This window comes from Lithobates pipiens, unplaced genomic scaffold (assembly GCF_037356315.1).
Source record: "Lithobates pipiens isolate NorthernLeopardFrog02 unplaced genomic scaffold, aLitPip1_a1.2 Scaffold_22, whole genome shotgun sequence".
NCBI lineage: Eukaryota > Metazoa > Chordata > Amphibia > Anura > Ranidae > Lithobates > Lithobates pipiens.
This window is the reverse complement of record NW_027507784.1, coordinates 300,428,639-300,447,375: the sequence shown is the minus strand read 5'-3', so window position 1 is coordinate 300,447,375 and position 18,737 is coordinate 300,428,639. Positions and strand designations below refer to the sequence as shown.

Here is an 18,737-nt window from a genome sequence, read left to right as displayed (position 1 = left end):
TACACAGGCGCTATTTTTAGCTCTGTAGCGCCTGAAAACCGACCCAGTGTGAAAGGGGCCTTAAGGATTCTTTAGTAAGATGTATGATTGAAAACGATTGGAACTGAGAAATGAGAATTCATCCTATTTGCTAAATGACTGAATGAACTAAGACAAACACAACCACCAACAATATATTTGTATGAAGAATAAATTGTGGTCTAAGTTGATCCAACTGAACTGTTTTTGCAATCAAAAGTGGTTACAATTGCTACATAACTGCCATGTATAGTAGGAAAGTGAGAAGCTGAAGGAAAGTAAATATTTTACGAGGTATTATTTGAAAAGTTGAGGAGTGACATCAACTAGAACCATACCTTTGTTAAATGTTTAATACGAACTCCAGGTATCAGATCTGATGGTTCTTCTTCCAGGTATTCCCCTCTTAGCGCCTTTTCTGGATCTTCATCATCCTCCTTTTCAATCACCTCTGCGTTTCTGGGAGTCCCACACCAATAGGAAGGCTAAAAGGTCACCCATAAAAATGACTAAGTGATCTCGAAAATGTTATCTAGCATTCAACTTATTTTGATAGCTACTTAACAGGAGGAGGTGTACAGGGACTAATGTCATAATAAGATGCACAACATTATTGACCATAATCAACTGGATGGGAATAAGAAGTTAAGAAAAACAACATTCACTTGACTTTGCAAATGGTCATATGAATGTTGGCATAGTTTGAACCCAAGTGGGAAGCTTTGCTGCGACATATGGGGGGAAAGCTTTAGTTAAAGTGGAAGTAAACTCCGCTATTTTTCTTTAAATAAATGGGTACCCAGGAGCTTGATAGCATGATTGCTCGTATGCACCGCATATTAGCACACTATGCCAGGCTTGCCTGTTAAATGCGAAGTTCACCTTTTAAAAAAAAAAATTAATAAATACACATCTTTTTACAGGTAAAAAATATGTACCATTTTTATTTTTTTCATTGGAGCATGTAAAGCATTGCACCCATGATCAGCAGATCACGGGAGCAATCTCAGGCTCTTGCAGACCAAGTAAGGTCTGCTCATGCTTGTTTTTGAATATCAGCCTCAATTCACCTTCACAAAAATTTCTCCCAGAAATGTCAAAAAGCTAAAAAGAACTTCAATAGTGTTTTATCATTTTAAACTATTAAAATAAAACAATTCCATTCCACATTATAAGGCACTCACTACTTGTTCTATCTCCACCTCTATCATATGCTGCCCAATACCGGGATTCTACCTCTGTCAGCTGGGTATGTAATGAATAGACCTGCCACCAGAAATCATAACCCCTGATCTGCGTCTCTCACCCGCTAAAAGGTCAGTCATTCCATGTACTGCTACTCTCGGCAGTGTTTAAGGGCTGTTTGCATGCACAAGCTTCCCTCAACGCATTTCGTTCTGTAGACTTTGTGAAGGGATAGGCTATGGTGGATGACCTTTTTGCTGCTTTTATTAGTATAACTTCTTTTCTGGGCATCAGTTCAATTTAAGCTTGATAATACTGCAATCCTATTAAACAGTCTACTACTTTTTATATATAGTTCTTGCTCACATCAAAAAAATTGTGCTAATTTAATATTATTTATCGTAATACTTTCTATATCTTTACGATTATGTTTAAACACCTATTTATCTTTCTTTTATTTTTTTGTCTTGATATTATTGTTCACCGGGACTTGAGGACCTTGTTTTGTTCCTTTCCATATTTTTGAATGACAATAAAAATATCCTTAAAAACACAACATGTTCTGACTCTAGAATTTGATTATACAGATATGACAGGAAATATCCCAAGCACAAAATGGACATTGTGTAAAGAAAAAAAATAAAAAAAAATAAGCACTATGACACATTTACTGTCAGTAAACTGAAGACACAAAAGAAAAAGACAAATATTTCAGGCATACCAAAAATGATACTAGATGAAAACAATGCTGTTAAACATAACTTGTGGAAAAAGAGGATCTTATGATTAACTTAAAAAAGCCCTACGATGAAACCAAGCAAGAGGGTTGGGGAGCAGAGACACCAAACTTACCAGAATAAAGAAGTACCAAGGCTGGGGAACTCCATAGTCTCCCGGCATAACAGTCTCCACGTACCACCCAATAACGGAATAGAGTACCGAATCAAGCAGCAGCATTCCCATGACTTGACATAGAGTGAAGTTGTCATCCACGCTAACTGGTGTCATCAAATTGGACCATTGAGCACCAGTACCTATAAAAAAAAATAATAATAATAATAAAAAAAAAATTATATATATATATATATATATATATATATATATATATATATATATATATATATATATATATATATATATATATATATATATATATATATATATAAATAAGGGTCAACTATCATGTGTAATATATTATTTTCAGAAACATTCACAATGTGCTTGTTTTTTTTCCTGCCAGGAAAGCTGTAACCTACACTGACCTTTGCCCTCAAACATGCCGATGAGTTGAGCTCCCATGGCCATGCCAACGTTGGAGATCAGACAGGAAAGCAGTTTCTCGCTGTGGGTTATTATGTCGTACCGCGGTGAGATGAAGAAATAGGGGATGTAGGAAAAGAAATACAGGAAGCCACCAGCTGCAGCTGCTATGTTTGCTAAAATACAGAAAAAAAAAACAGAAAGTTCACCTTTCACCTTCACAATCATTGCTAACATCAAGGTCCACCATCCTGGAATAAAATGAACCCTACCTCTGGAGAAGAAGCTGCTTATCATGAAACTGAAGGAGATGGTGGAGATTGAAAAGACCATCAGATAGCAAAAAACTAGAGTGGGGTCACTTCGTTTAAGTACTGCTCCCTGTCCGCTGACCTGAAAACAGAACACACACCTTTTATTTTACACAACACTTTAGTGTACACAGCTGTTGAACCCTCTTTTTCATCAGTTAATTCTTCATAACACAATATGGAGAAAATGTCCTGTAATTCTTGCGTTATGTGGCCATGAAAGAGTGGGAGCTGAGACTTCAGGTGAGATTTCCCTTCCAAGAGTTTAAAACCAGGACATTTAAATATTTAAATAACAAAGGTACATTTAAATATTTGCATAATCATAACAAGCAGCAATTGGGCTTTACAACAAGCCCTTACACATCTATGTAGCTGCAGACACTGTGGGGGGGGGGGGGGGGGGGGGGGTAGTGGGATTTGTGCTGGAAGAGGGAATTTGTGGGTGGTAGGCCATAGGTATTGTTCTATGAGGGGGTGCTAAGAGTGGTGCTTTAGGGGCATTTGTGTTGGGGGGGGGGGGGGGGGTGAGGAGAAAAAGTTTAGTGTTAGGAGGGGGAATTTGTATTGGAAGTGGTTAATTTGAAAGTGGGGGGAGAAGATGTGTACTAGGAGGGGAGATTTTAGGGTAGAGGATTTATGGTAGAAGGGATGAGGTTTTTTTTGGGGGGGGATTTGAGCTAGGGGAGTTTGGGGTGGGGGGGCAAAGATTTGTGCTGAGAAGGGGGATTTCAGCAAAGGGGTGGATTTGTATCGAGAAGAGGGGGGGGTTTGTGCTTAGGGGGTAAGCATGTAGATTAGTGCTCAGTGTTTGTTTTTGTGGGGGAATTTTTGCTGACACATAATGCTCATGTATCTTTGGGGGGGGGGGGGGGGTTGGGGGCACAGTTTGGCATTCTCGCCCTGGGCTCTGGATAACCTTGTCCCGGCACAGGGAGCAAGTCATCTTCAAAATTTACACCTTGAAGTTGCTCAAGTCCTTCTCCCTGTAGTTCAGTTCGTCCTCATCTTCCCTTTTGCAGTGACTTAGCATCCTTCTAATCTGTAAAGGGCTTGATTGACTTCAGTTCTTCCACTCAGAACTTTCAGGATGAATTGTTTCACAGTGTCTGAAGCTACAGAGGTCGGTAAGGACTTATTTTAAACCTCATTTATGGATTAGGATACGTAAATATCTTTGTTTCCATAGCATATTCACACATTCATGTTAAGAATCACCTAAGACAACTACCCATCCAAAAGAGTAAATGCAATTTCCAAATGGAATTGTATAAAACAGTTATCAATATTTTAAAGCTGAACTCCAGACTTATAGAAAAAGACACAAATGCATGCAGTTCTGCAGTCTTTACCATTTCATTAAGATTCTTTTTAATCCAAACAGTGTAAGTATCTGATATTAACTTGCTATTAGCCACTTGCATTTATTGTACAGAAAAGTTCAGAGAGAGGGAGAAGCAGTAAATAAAGCCAATCCATGATGATGCAATCCCGGGGGAATACGGATAGATGAAGAGAGCAGAGTGAAGTAGACGGGTGCATCTGTGTGCTGCTTCTCATTTCACTGTCCACTCACAGTCTAGGTGAAGGACAAGACCTGTGTTACAAACCTGCAGTGAAATTCAGGTCTCCTTTCCCTACCAGACAGGGCTGTGACCTTAAAGCTACCTTAAAGGATAAGTTCACCTTTACAAAAAGTGTGAACTTACACAGGACCCCCTCCCGCCCAATCCCACTGACCTGGAGCATGCCGATCGTCCGCTAGGAGACATCGGGTCACTGCCTCAGTGAAATCCCCCACAGCTTAATGTCCAAACCATACTTCATCAGGAGTTATGTTTAGGAGCATTCTAATTGGTCTGCACTATCATATGGGCGCCATGACCAATCAGAACCCACGTAGCCCGTCGTGTCACCATGGGTGAAGAGGAGAGAAAGTACAGTGGCGATATGAGCTGTCAGTACGAGAGATCACCGGACTCCAGGTTAACGAGACCGGGAGGATGGGGATCCCCTCCAGTGTGAGTTCACCTTACAGATTTTGTAAAGATGAACTTACACTTCAAAAGGAGAAGTATGGCCAAAGCTTTTTAGGCCACACTTCTCCTATGGATCACAGGAGTGCAGTTTGTTCTGCATTCCTGTGACCCATTCTCAGCCGACAGTGGTCACTCAGCCAGTCCAGGCTTGGGAAAGATCTCGACCATATGGTGGGGATCCAGCCAGAAGCCTGGATCAGCACCTGGCTCAGCCTCTAAGCGACCCACCAAGAGCCTGAGTCAGCCCCTCCTACCCCCTCCACAGCCCAGCCCTCCAGTGAGCACTGGAGTGGAGAGCAGAGAGCGGCTGACTGATAGTCACGGTTCTCTGCTCCGAGTGGAGGGGGAGAACTGAGCAATCAGCTGCATCTGATTGCTTAGTTCCCAGTGCAGAGAAGCCATGGGATGGTATTAAATGATGTAAAAAGTAGTAGTAGATGGAGAACAGAAAGGGCCTGAGGACAGAAAAATGAGGAGACAAAGTTGTAGGTTACATTGAAGGTGTGCAACGGTAGCTAGGAGGAACCAGGAAACAGTCCCAAGGCCAAAAAGAGTTGCGGGCAGAAGCCAGACTATAAGTCAGGGGTGCTCAACCCTTTGCCCTCAGATGTGGCCCATGACCTCAAACCAGGAAACGCATGCCTGTGCTCTGGGATGATGACTCGGCAAGCCCAGATCACAATCAGATTGCCAATTCGTTAACCAAGAGCATCAGAGTGCATCGAGCTGGCGCAAGCAGCAGAGGAAGCCTCTTCTGTAGTGCCAGCTCCTGTCCCAGGAGGAGTGATATCTAGTGCACTTTATCAAGTGCACTTTGCCTGGGACCTTTCTAGCATCCCGGAAAACGATGCCAGCATAAGCTGAAAATGGAAAAGAAGTTCAGTGTATTAAACAATGCATACATTGCACTTTTGCAGTGGGCATATTAGCACCTATAAAAGGGTTAACAACTTTTAGGCTGTTGAGGTTTAGCTACACTGAGCCATAGACTTCTATTATATCCTGCAGGTTTAGTGCGCTTTCTGAAAAGTCCATAAAGCGCAGCTAACCTGCAGTTGCACTGTGCTGCACCCATGGCGCAGGTACACTGCAGCGCATCAGTGCGAAGACAGCCTTATAGGGGGCAGCGAAGGCTTGTTTACGTTTGCCTTTGGTGGGCAGTACAACCCCATAGTAGACATATTTTTACCAAACACCCCTTCCAACCACTGGTGTAGTGTCAGGGGTAGCAATGGCAACCCTGGAACATGCTTCAGGGAGCCTGTGCAGCCTCCGTCACATTCTATTTTACACTAGGAAAGGAGGGATGGCATATACAGGAACCCGATCCTTTCCATTTTCCTCCTGCAAACGCGGATATAGAAATATAATCCTTGTAAAAAGGAAACAAAGTCAGTTCTCACACTAGTGTCATCTACACTTTCTTTTTGTGATTATGTATAAACAGTGGTTAAACATCCAACTGGGATTAGTCCCACCAATTGTGAGCCATTTCATTTAATTGTGGCCCGCGGACAGTTACCAAATCACTTAAGTGGCCCTTGCTCTTCAAAAGGTTGAGAAATCCTGCTGTAAGTGGTCAAGAAGCTTTATATCAGCAAGGTAGTAGCTCAGATGGTTGTGGGCATGGCATCCAAGTTGAAGTTTGGAGGTAAATGGGAGCAAGAAGACAGCTCTTAAGTTTTTCTGCTGAGGTCTACCACATCAATACCGAGTACTTTCACCTCCTTCCTTCCCAGCCCAATTTTCAGCTTTCAGCCCTCTCACACTTTCAATGACAATTGTGCGGTCATGCTACGCTGTACCCAAATTAAATTTTTATCATTTTGTTCGCACAAGTAGCGCTTTCGTTTGGTGGTATTTATTCACGACTCCGTTTTTTATTTTTTGCGATATAAGCGAAAAAATTAGCGGAAATTTGGAAAAAAAACAATATTTTCTTCTTTCTATTTTAAAAGAAATCCAATAAAATCGAATATTGGCATAAATTTAAGCCAAAATGTATTTTGCTACATGTTTTTGTTAAAAAAAAATTCCGTTAAGTGTATAATAATTGGTTTGTGTGATCACGGACAGATGTGCGCAGTGATCACAGACATATGTGTGCAGATAATCATTGGGACATGTAATTTTAGTGGGACATATGTGGGGGGCAGGTGTTTTTATTATTTGGGGACATGTGTTTACATTGTGTGGTGACACTAGGTTGGTGATCAGTGGGTAAAAAGCTGTAAAAAACAGCTCATGCTCACTGATCTGCAGCCGGCTGCAGGGATTCCCTCTCCTCACCGACAACTTCTGTGTGAGGAAAGGAGAGCCGATTGCCTAGCAACAGGCTCTGTGTTTACATCACATGGCGGCTGTGATTGGACACGGCGGTCATGTGATCAGGAGGGCCAACCACAGAGCCCTCCTGCCGATCAGAGATGCGCCGTGTCCGGGCGACATGAGCGCAGCAGGATAGCGCCACTGCGCGGGCACACACGCGCAATCCCTTTCCTTCTGTGGGACGTTCCTGAACGTTCACTCAGAAGGAGAGAGCAACCGCCCCACTAGTTATGTACATTGGCAGGGTGGGAAGTAGTTAAATACTGGGGTGAGCAATGAACATTTTGCGGAGAGATGCTAGAGGAGGAGAGTGAGAGATTGAAGATGTGAGTTAAAGAGCACAGAACAGAGAAAGAGGGTGATTGGAGTAGTTGCAAAGGAACAGGGTCTGGAGGCAGGTGGTTAGGTGGACCTCAGGAAAAAGCTCAGCAACCTTCGCTGTGGTAATTGTGAATCTCTGATGGTTGACAGTTGATAGTTATGTTGAAAAGAGAAATATCGGGACTTTATTTTTTCTTTTCCCAGAAGTGACAATTTGCATAGTCATTTGTAATGTGAAATAAATACTAATTAATATGTCATTTCTTGGTTTCATCTATATCTTCATATTGTAATGGTTATTATTTGTAAGGTCTCTGTGATTTTTGGTTATTTTTTCAACTCACTAATTTTCTGTATTGTCATGAACACCCTGTATGTCGATATACTTTGGACTGTAATTTCTGGTCAGTAAAGTTATTTTAAACCAAAAGAAAAAAAAAAAAAAAGTACAAAAAAAAAAAAAGTTTATTTATTTTTTCTTTTTGTAAAAATAACCCGTAATTCAATCCAACTTGCACCATAATTCATAACACTGCTGCATTCACTGACCTGGATACAAAGGAGCAGAGTAACAAAGAAGACAGACACGAACAGCAGGAGAAAGAAGTGGATGAACCAGGCAGTGGAATGAAGCCAGGACTTGAGCCCCATTATACGCATGTATTCCTAAAAAACACAGAGGTACAACAAAAATGTTAGTAATAGGCTCAGCATAACATGGGCCAAACAAGAAATACAAAAGTTAAAGTGATATTAAAGGCTCAGGTTTTATTTTTTTAAATAAACATGTCATACTTATCTGTGCAATGGTTTTGCACAGAGTAGCCCTGATCTTTCTCTTCATGGGTCCCCCGCCAGTGCTCCTGGTCCCTCCCCCTTTGTGAGTGTCCTCATAGCAAGACGATTGCTATGGAGGTACTTGTGTGTGCTCACTCTCAAGCCACCTTTGTGTGTACATAGGACACACAGAGCATGACTTGGCCCTGCCTCTCACTCCCTCCTCACTGGCTGTGATTGACAGCAACCAGAGCCAGTGGCTCAGCCAATGAGTAGGGAGAGACCTAGGACAGCCACTACTCTTTTGTACATTGCTGGATTGACATAGGGCTCAGGTAAGTATTAAGGAGGGCTGGGGGGGGGGGGGGGATGCTGCACACCAGTGTTTTATTTTCCTTAATGCACAAATTGCATAAAAGTAAAACATCATCAGCTTTTACAAGCACTTAATTCTTCCCCGTCTGCTTATAAATTGCTATATACTTTGATGATTAAAAGCCCTTGCATTAAAGGGCCCATTACAGAAGCAGTTATTCAGTTTAAATTGCTTCTTATGCAAGAATCTATGCTACAGAATCAGGGCTAACAGATTTTTCCGTCCAGAATAAACCTTCCAAATTCAACATTACTGACTGCAATAAAGAGTTCTTATATATTATTTATTAGAGGTATTTTATAGCACTGACATTTTAAGCAACACTTTACAAACAGTAGATTGAGGGCAGGGGCTGATGTCAAGGAGCCTAAAATCTAAGGTAATGTAGACAAAAAGTCACCCAAGCTCTACCGCATGATTGTAGAATGATGGGCTGAATAAGGGTGCTCAGGCTTATTGTGTCCTTTAGACATCTAAATAGTAAGAAATACCGGAAACGCGATTGCTTCTTCTTAAAACTTTATTGAGCACTAACAGCAGTGCGACATCTAATCTCCTAACATGTTTCGGCCGGAGTCTTCCTCATAGCATGCGATAAAGATTTAAGAAGAAGCAATCGATTTGCTGGCATTTCTTGCTAAATTCTAAGGTCTTCATCTCACACGCATACAGTAAATACACATACTGTACTAGCGTCAATATAAACAGGAGCCTGCCAGAATGTTTTTGGTGTAGAAGGTAACCAGAGTACCTGGAAAAACCTAGGCAAACAAAGGGAGTGCATGCCCTCTGCAGGTGGTGTCCTGGTTTGGATTTGACCCAAGGACTCAAGTGCTGCAAGGCATAAGTGCTAACCACCACCTGGACACCAAGAGCAAAGGCAACAAAATCTTAAATCACACCAATGCTATAAATATCTATAAGAGGTGTAAATATGCTCACCTTCAGCTTGCGTTCCTTCTCCAGCACAAGGGCCCGAACAATGCTCAGAGAAGTGTATGTGAAGCTGAGCATAAGCAGCAACGGAAGCTGGTTCTGGATGGCCAGGATGAAGAGGTCATTGACGTAGGAAGGGAAAGGGAACCGTTGTATGGAGACATCAATGTTCCTGAGCAGAGCCCGTCCGGTTTCATTGGCATGGTAATACATTATCGCTCGGTCTACATGGTGCTGAACAGCCAGGAAGCCTTCTCTTTGGTATCCTGAAAGAGGAATAGGATTTAAAGAACCAATACACCCAAATAGCTATACCTCCTAGAAGGCTGACCGACGTACTTCTTTCTTAGGGACAAGCAACAAGTTGTCTTTCCTAGAATTCCTGGCACTTGTTCCACTAACCCCTTGCACTGTACTAGCTATTGCAAGCAGCAATGCATAAATCCAGCTATAGTTGTAACCCTAAAAAAGAAGAGGAGCAGCTCCTATTCCCTTATAGCAGATTAAACAGCACAGTGCTTGTGCTGTCTAATCTGCTCAATCCCGCCTCTTCCTGTGTCCCCCTCTCTGTACTGACCATTGTAATCATGGCTGCTGATCCCTGATTACCGTGGTCAGTTTACCTGCCTCTGTCATCCCGCTGCTCTCGTCTCTCCCTCTCCCTCCCTGCCTGTCAGCTTCTGTGTTCCCCCCCTCCCCCTTTCCTCCTCCTGCCTTTATTAGTAGATGGCAGTAAAAGTAAAGAACAATTACAGCCAGCTCCTCTGTTCTACTATTCTCTCCTACAGTGTGTAAACGTATTTTTTTTTAAATGATGCCTGTAAATACCTGGTCGGTCACATGACCTTTCGGGCAGGCATCAGATGGGGATCTCAGCCCCCTCCCCGCTGCAGCCCGTAGATCAGAAGAATAGTGCAGCCGGAGGTCACATGTTCGGCCAGAAGTGATCAAAAATAAGGTATTTACGGGCATAGTTTTAAAAATATATTTACACAGTGTAGAATAGAATAATAGAACAGAGAGCTGGCTGTAATGGTTTCTTTACCTTTATAACCACTTTAACGATCTCCTGCAGTCTCAATATGATGCACAGTTGCTAAAGTTTGCAGTCCCTCCAGCATTTGCCCAAGAATGGAAAAATCATTTATTTTAAAAATATAAAACAAAGATGGGCATATATACAACAACTAACCCCAGTTATTTTACACAGCTACCACATGTTACCCAGTGGTTACAATAGTAGAAGGACAAATTCTTACCTGGGTTACCACCAGTTTTATCTTTTCGCTCACGTGGTCCTGGCATCTGGAAGAGTGGGTAAAGATATCTTGTGTGCCAGTTTCTATCCATGTTTGGGTTTAGGCCTGTTTGCTCAGCAACAGGAGCATTACGAGGGCTGTATTTGAATCGTAATTTATATCGTACCTGTAAGAATCACAAAAAAAAGTGATTTCCACAAAGTATACAGCTGAAAAAAAGAGACACAATGGATTATCACCTTGCTGGTGGCATGACATATCTTTATTTGAACATAAGTAAACTATACCTTTATTTAAAAAAGGAAAATCTGTTTAAGGATCTTTTATACTAAATTCATTGTGCATGATTAAAAAGGAAAATTGTAATTAGAATAACATAAATAAATGACTGGTTTTCCTGTCCTCAATAAAGGTGACAGCACTGCAGGGAATGCAGTGTTGTCACTCTTAGCAGCTGTCATAGGCTACATTATCATGCTGAAGAGGAGGGTTTTCAGCATTGTAAAATTATATATAATTACACACACACCCATATGCATATATTTAAAAAAAAAAAAAAAGAGTGGCAGTATTTAAAACGATTTCAATAATATCAGACACCTAAACTAAATACAGTATCTCACAAAAGTGAGTACACCCCTCACATCCTTATATTTTTGTAAATATTTTATTCTATCTTTTCATGTGACAACACTGAAGAAATGACACTTTGCTACAATGTAAAGTAGTGAGTGTACAGCTTGTATAACGGTGTAAATTTTGCTGTCCCCTCAAAATAACTCACACACAGCCCAATAGGAGCAGTAGTCAGTGGTTCTCACCATCTGCTCCGCCTGCTACGCAGACTCATCCCCTTCATTCCAAAGGAGGACAAAGCAGTGGTAGTCAGAACAGTCATTATTCACAACTTGACTACGCAAACTCTCTTTACATAGGATTACCCCAATATCAACTTGTGCGCTTACAACTTATCTAAAGGCAAGGTTGATAACAGGAAAAAAAAACTAGGAATCCATCTCCCCTTCCCTGAGGAGCCTACATTGGCTAACCATAAAGCAGGGGTGCCCAACCTTTTGAAGATTGAGGGCCACTTAATTGATATAGTAACTGGTCACGGGCCACAATGAGCGGAGCAGGCGTTTAAAAGGTCCATTTCCACTCTGCATATGCCCATAAATACAGTTTGATTTTAGTAATAAACTTACCTTTAATAACAGTGTTTCATTCAGGTATTGCAGGCTGTTGCTGTCCCAGGCGGATGCATTTGGCCACTCCATCACTCATCATTCCGCCTGTGACAGGAGCCAGCGCTATACAGGAAGCAACGGTTTATGCAGCTCTGCTCTGCAGCCGCTTGCTTCCTCTACTGCCAGCTTCATTCAAAACACTGATGCTCTGGGATGGCAGGTCAGCAACCCGCGATCTGGTCTTGCCAACCCACCATCCCAGAACATGAGGTTGCGGACCACATCAGAGGGCTCCGCGGGCCATATGTGGCCCCCGGGCCACTGGTTGGGCACCCCTGCCATAAAGAATCAGATCACATTCAAGACCCTCTGCCTCACCCACAAATGCACACAGAGACGCTCCTCAATACCTACTCGAGAAAATAAAACACTATACACCCAATTGCAGTCTTCAATCAAAACCTCCAAAACCTCCTCCTCATTCCCAAATCCCACTACAAATCAAAGGGGGAACGGAGATTCGCTGTCCAAGGACCACGGCTATGTAACGCTCTACTGACCTACATTCGCATGGAAGAAAACCATTAGGCCTTCAGGAAAAAACTCAAGATCTACCTATTCTAAGAAGCTTGACAACAAAGCACGAATACAGCGCCTTGAGGTGATTCAGTTTGCATTGTAGCGCTATACAAATGATTCATTCATTCATATTGTCTAAACCACTGGCAACAAAAGTGAGTACACCCCTCTTGGGCCCAATTAGCCATTTTCCCTCCCCAGTTTCCTGTGACTTGTTAGTGTTACAAAGTCTCAGGTGTGAATGGGGAGCAGGTGTGTTAAATGTGGTGTTATCGCTCAGTCTCTCATACTGGTCACTGGAAGTTCAACATGGCACCTCATGGCAAAGAACTCTTTGAGGATCTGAACAAAAAGAATTGTTGCTCTACATAAAGATGGCCAAGACCCTAAAAATGAGCTGCAGCACGGTGACCTTTCAAGTGGTTTAACAGGACAGGTTCCACTCAGAACAGGCCTCGCCATCGTCGACCAAAGAAGTTCAGTGCATGTTCTCAGCGCCAGGCTGAGGACATGGATTACTGGAACCATGTCCTGTGATCTGATGAGACCAAGATAAACTTATTTGGTTTAGATGGTGTCAAGCGTGTGTGGCGACAACCAGGTGAGGAGTACAAAGACAAGTGTGTCTTGCCTACAGTCAAGTATGGTGGTGGGAGTGTCATGGTCTGGGCTGCATGAGTGCTGCCGGCACTGGGGAGCTACAGTTCATTGAGGGAACCATGAATGCCAACATACTGAAGCAAAGCATGATCTCCTCCCTACAGAGACTGGGCCGCAGGGCAATATTCCAAAATGATAACGACCCCAAACACACCTCCAAGGCGACCACTGCCTTGCTAAAGAAGCCAAGGGTAAAGGTGATGGACTGGCCAAGCATGTCTCCAGACCTAAACCCTATTGAGCATCTGTGGTGCATCCTCAAAAGGAAGGTAGAGGTTTGAAAGGTCTCTAACATCCACCAGCTCTGTGATGTCGTCATGGAGGAGTGGAAGTGGACTCCAGTGGCAACCTGTGAAGCTCTGGGGAACTCCATGCCCAAGAGGGTTAAGGCAGTGCTGGAAAATAATGGTGGCCACACAAAATACTGACACTTTGAGCCCAATTTGGACATTTTCACTTAGGGGTGTACTCACTTTTCTTGCCAGTGGTTTAGACATTAATGGCTGTGTGTTGAGTTATTTTGACAGGGCAGCAAATTTACACTGTTATATAAGCTGTACACTCACTACTTTACATTGTAGCAAAGTATCATTTCTTCAGTGTTGACACATGAAAAGATAGAATAAAATATTTACAAAAATGTGAGGGGTGTACTCACTTTTGTGAGATACTGTATATATCTAAATGCAAAACATCACAAAAAAACAGGCAGGAGACGGGCATGGAACACCAAACTAAAAATGGGGGAAACTGAAAAGAGGTGATAACAAACTAAACCCTTTTAGCTAACTAATAAAACAGTTGAGATCGAAATCAACATTAAAGTGGGGTGCCCCCTGAAAATAAAAAAAAATGTAAAGTCCGCAGCTACAAATACTGCAGCTGCTGACTTTTAATAATCGGACACTTACCTGTTCCATGGTCCAGCGATTCGGGGGAACAAAGCCCCCCCTCGTCCCCCGCTCCGCTCGCAGCGCCGGCATTCTTACTGTGGGCACCCGGCTGTGGCTTCACAGCCGGGCACCCACTACGCATGCGTGAGCGGTGCCAGGTGCCGTGATACGCCGCACAGTCATCTGGGACACGTGACAGGTCCCAGATGACTGTGCGGCGCGAGGGGAAGTGATGTCACCAGCCCAGGCATTGAAGGCAGACTACGAGGGAACCCCTAGCAACAGGCATTTAGAGGTGAGTAAATTTTTTGTTTTTTTCCTAATTATTATTATTTATTTATTTTTTTTAGGAATTTTGAGATTTTTTATTTTTTTTTGGTGGCAACACCACTTTAAGTCAGCCTGTATGTCATGAATCCATCTGGATGCTCTCTGGCTCAGCTTTCTAATAAAATTACCTCCTCTTTAATGCTTTGTGACTGCGATTTCAGGCCTTTAGGGTCTCTATAGTGACAAAGTTTAAAATGATGTGGGACATTGTGTTTTTTGCACCCTTTTTTTATTATTATTTTTGGTGCTCTCTCGGTCTGACTTTCAATGCTCTGGAAGTGATCCTCACATGCAAGCCAAAAGGACATTCCAACATGTAGATCACATCCAGTGTTGAGCATGAAATAAAATATTTCATTTCATGCTTCCTCTGAGAAGCTATAGCAATTAACTCTTTCCTTGTATCTCCCACAAGCAAAGAATCCAGTACCAGTACAAAACAAAAAAACAGCTCCTGGGGAAGAGTCCTTGAATTAACCAATTTGTCCCTTTGTGGGGGCCCTTCTGTAAACAAAACTGGGGTAGTCAGGTAAAATTGCACCTAAATATTTCTCCTTTTTTAATATCCCTCAATATTTTCTCACTATTTTCTTAAAAATTTGTATGCTGCACATATAATCAAGGACTAAGGAAAATTAAAATTCTCAATTTCCCATATGGGAATCCTTATTTGTATTGACCTCTAATCAAAATACCTATTTTTATAAATTTAATGATTTCCTCCTCCTCAATAAATGTTTCAACGTAACTTTTTTTTTTTAATTCTCCAATCATACTGGATTGTTGAATAAAGCCTACTAGTGCAGTGGTAATCTCATCACCTGTCCTCTGGATATGTTTGTTAGCCAAGAAATATGGTGACAGCTGTCAGAGGGACTATAGCGGTTTCGATTGCTGGGTTTAAAGAAAGTCTTTTGCCTTGTACACACGGTTGGACTTTCCGACAAAAAAATCCGTCTGATTTTTTTCCAACGGATTTTGTCCTAAACTGGTGTTGCATACACACGGTCGGACAAAGTTGTCGGAAAATCCTATAGTTCGGAACGCGATTACGTTCGTTATTTACGACGGGACTATGTTGAGGCTAGTAGCCAATAGCTTTGGTCTCATAATTTGATCTGAGCATGCGTGGCACTTTGTCCGATCGGAATTCTCTACAAACGATCGGAAAAAGTCTGATCAGATTTTTTTTGTCAGAAAATTTGAGATCCTGCTCTAAAAAAAATTCTGTTGAAATTTCAGACAGAAAAAGTCCGATAGAGCCCGCACACGATCGGATTTTACGACAATATAATCCGATCGGACCTTTTCCGTCGGAATTTCCGACCGTGTGAACAAGGCATTTGTCTTAACCCCCTCGATGATCCAAGAAATTCCAAACTCAGAACATAATTCAACAGGGTGCGCCATGCATCTGGAGGATGTGAGGGATGGAGCATTCTTGGATCCTGCCTTTGACATAAGGAAGACTTCAGCAACTTTTGATGATGTCACAAGGGTAAAGAAAAGTACTTCACTTGTCAGAACAGGTAAGTAAAGAAATAATATATAGGTATTTACTGGGAGAAGAGGAGCTACCAGTATCAGTCCAAGTGGGCAATAATCCTTTTAGGTTCAAAGGTGGCCTTTAGCCTCTCACTCACACAAGATACATTTACATAATACATTTACAAAAAAAAAAAAAAGTTAAAAAGGGTCCTTCAACGAAGATCTTCTTTGCTCAATATTACCTGCAGAGGTAAGGGGTCATGGCTGTTGTTAAAAGGATGATCGAAGACCAAAGCAGCCAGAACATTGCCCGACTGGTTGTCGTGTCTGATAAACTCCTCAAAGTCATCTTCTGTTGGAAATCCACGGGCTGTGGAGACATATGGAAGCATACAACTTACAGAAGAACTCCACTCTAACAATTAAACTTTTTGCAATCAATTTTAAAAAGCCAAACATCTATATAACTTTTTTGAAGTATCTGATGCTGTAAAGAAATACAAGATATTGAACCCATCAGACACCCATATGGTTATTGCTAAAGAAGTAACTCATCTAAGCAGCCATACTAGTATGAGAGAAATCATCATGATCACTGATGTCTTTAGTGATCCATGTGTAGGCAGGTTCAATCTACATCCTCTACTGTATGTAGAGCTAGTCCAGAACGGCAATACAGCAGGGAGAGGAAATCAAAAGAAACTGGGTTTGTCTAGGATTTCCTTGGCCACCCGGAGGAACATTCTGGTTGGCTACACTGGATCCAGGTGGCCCTGGAGGCCAACTTGGGTCACGCAGAGTCATTTTGTAAGTGGATAGTGCAGGGACAGCACTAGTGGAAGGGAGAGGTGCCAGAATAACAGGGAAAGCATAGGGCCTATGCTTCTACTTCCAGAAGCTCCCCTTTAGGTTGGACCAGCAAAGCCACATTCTACTCCCTTTGCAGGTGCTGTCTTCTGCTCAGGCCTACGCACTGCAGACTGTCCGCTCCAACTACTGTAGGTGCCCTGGTCAGATGAGCGTCCGACCAGGTTTGCTGTACCGTTTACAAGTTCTGCAATACATCAGTTTCTGCGATCTAGGGCCCTGTGTGTTTTCTGCCGCGCCACACTGCGGCAGAAAGTTACCAGGGTTGTGATTAACCACCTGAGGGAAGGTAAACCCCATTCCTGTCCAGGACTCTGGGCCATTTGACTTTTTTTTTTTTTTTTGACAGAGTTCTCTTTTTGTGGTATTTAAACGAATCTTTTTTTTTTCATTTTTACTTTATAAAAATTGTGTATGTATGTATATATATATATATATATATATATATATATATATATATATATATATATATACCGTATATACTCGAGTATAGGTCGACTCGAATATAAGCCGAGGCCCCTAATTTACCACAAAAAAACTGGGAAAACTTATTGACTCGTGTACAAGCTGAAGATGAGACATGCAGCAGCTACTGTTACAGCTTAAAAGAGTGGAAAGAGGGTCAACAATGCCCATCTGCAGCTGCATACCTCCCTGTGTACCTCCCTGTGTCCATTGCAGCCTACCTGTGTCCTGTGCATGCCTCCGTGTGCCAATCTGTAGCCTCTGTGTCCTTCTACAGCTCTGTGCCCATCTGCAGCTCCGTGTGCCATTTTGCACCGATCAGCATAAAAACATACGGCGGCCATTCCAGGATTCAAAAGCCGCACCTCTCCTCGTCTGTGACAGACGGCGGCCATTCCACTGTTCAAAAGCCGCACCTCTCCTCCTCATCTGTGACAGACGGCGGCCATTCCACTGTTCAAAAGCCGCGCCTCCCTGTCTGTGATAGGCGAACACTCAATTTCCCAGCAGTCAGTGTTCCGCCTATCACGGACATCCGCTCATCCTCATACTACGGACGAGGATGAGCGGATGTCCGTGATAGGCGGAACACTGACTGCTGGGAAATTGAGTGTTCGCCTATCACAGACAGGGAGGCGCGGCTTTTGAACAGTGGAATGGCCGCCGTCTGTCTGCACGACACGCTGATCAGGTAGGCAGACGGCGGTGACTCGAGTATAAGCCGAGGGGGGCACTTTCAGCCTAAAAAAAGGGGCTGAAAATCTCGGCTTATACTGGAGTATATACGGTGTATATATATATATATATATATATATATATATATATATATATATATATATATATATATATATATATATATATATATATATATATATATATAAATTCCCTTTAAGTTATATAATATATATATTATAGCAAATAAAAATGCCAGAACAAACCCCTGGAATGATCCCCTTGTGCCGAGTAAACATGGAAACAGGCCAGTACTGAGGGGGTTAAAACATGGAGCCCAGTGACAGTGCACTAGATACAGTACATTCCCTGGAATTCATAAAGGCTGGTATAGACAGATTTTGCAAAAACGTCTTGGGTCTCTCTCTGTATGAGAAAGGAGAGTTGGTCTGGACGCAATTAGCTCCAAATATGTACTTGGTACCAAAAGCGTTACATATTCTTCATGAATTTGGCACAATACATTAACAAGAGGGATTAAAGTGATTCTAAAGTCTCCTTTTTTATATATAAAAATAACAAACATGTTATACTTAACTGTTCTGTGCAGTGGATTTGCACAGAGCAGCCCAGATCCTGCTCTTCTCAGTCCCTGTTCTGTGCTCCTGGCCCCTCCCTCCTGTTGAGTGCCCCCACAGCAAGCAGCTTGCTATGGGGGCACCCAAACCGAACTGTAGCTCCCTGTGTCCATCCAGACACGGAGCTGCAGTTTGGCCCGGCCCCCGC

At 42.4% G+C, this 18,737-nt stretch overlaps 1 protein-coding gene across 3 annotated transcripts in view; it reads right to left on the bottom strand.

Annotated features, from left to right (window-relative positions):
• ABCA3 (ATP binding cassette subfamily A member 3) overlaps positions 1-18,737 on the bottom strand; it is a 95,153-nt gene that overhangs the window by 36,726 nt on the left and 39,690 nt on the right. For all 3 annotated transcript variants that reach the window (XM_077449232.1, XM_077449231.1, XM_077449233.1), the window contains 8 exons: positions 16,190-16,317; positions 10,811-10,976; positions 9,558-9,817; positions 8,012-8,128; positions 2,736-2,856; positions 2,466-2,639; positions 2,056-2,237; positions 357-503 (listed from right to left, as the gene is read on the bottom strand). In XM_077449232.1, coding sequence (XP_077305358.1) covers positions 357-503; positions 2,056-2,237; positions 2,466-2,639; positions 2,736-2,856; positions 8,012-8,128; positions 9,558-9,817; positions 10,811-10,976; positions 16,190-16,317 — 1,295 coding nt within the window. The remainder of the gene's footprint in view (positions 1-356; positions 504-2,055; positions 2,238-2,465; positions 2,640-2,735; positions 2,857-8,011; positions 8,129-9,557; positions 9,818-10,810; positions 10,977-16,189; positions 16,318-18,737) is intronic.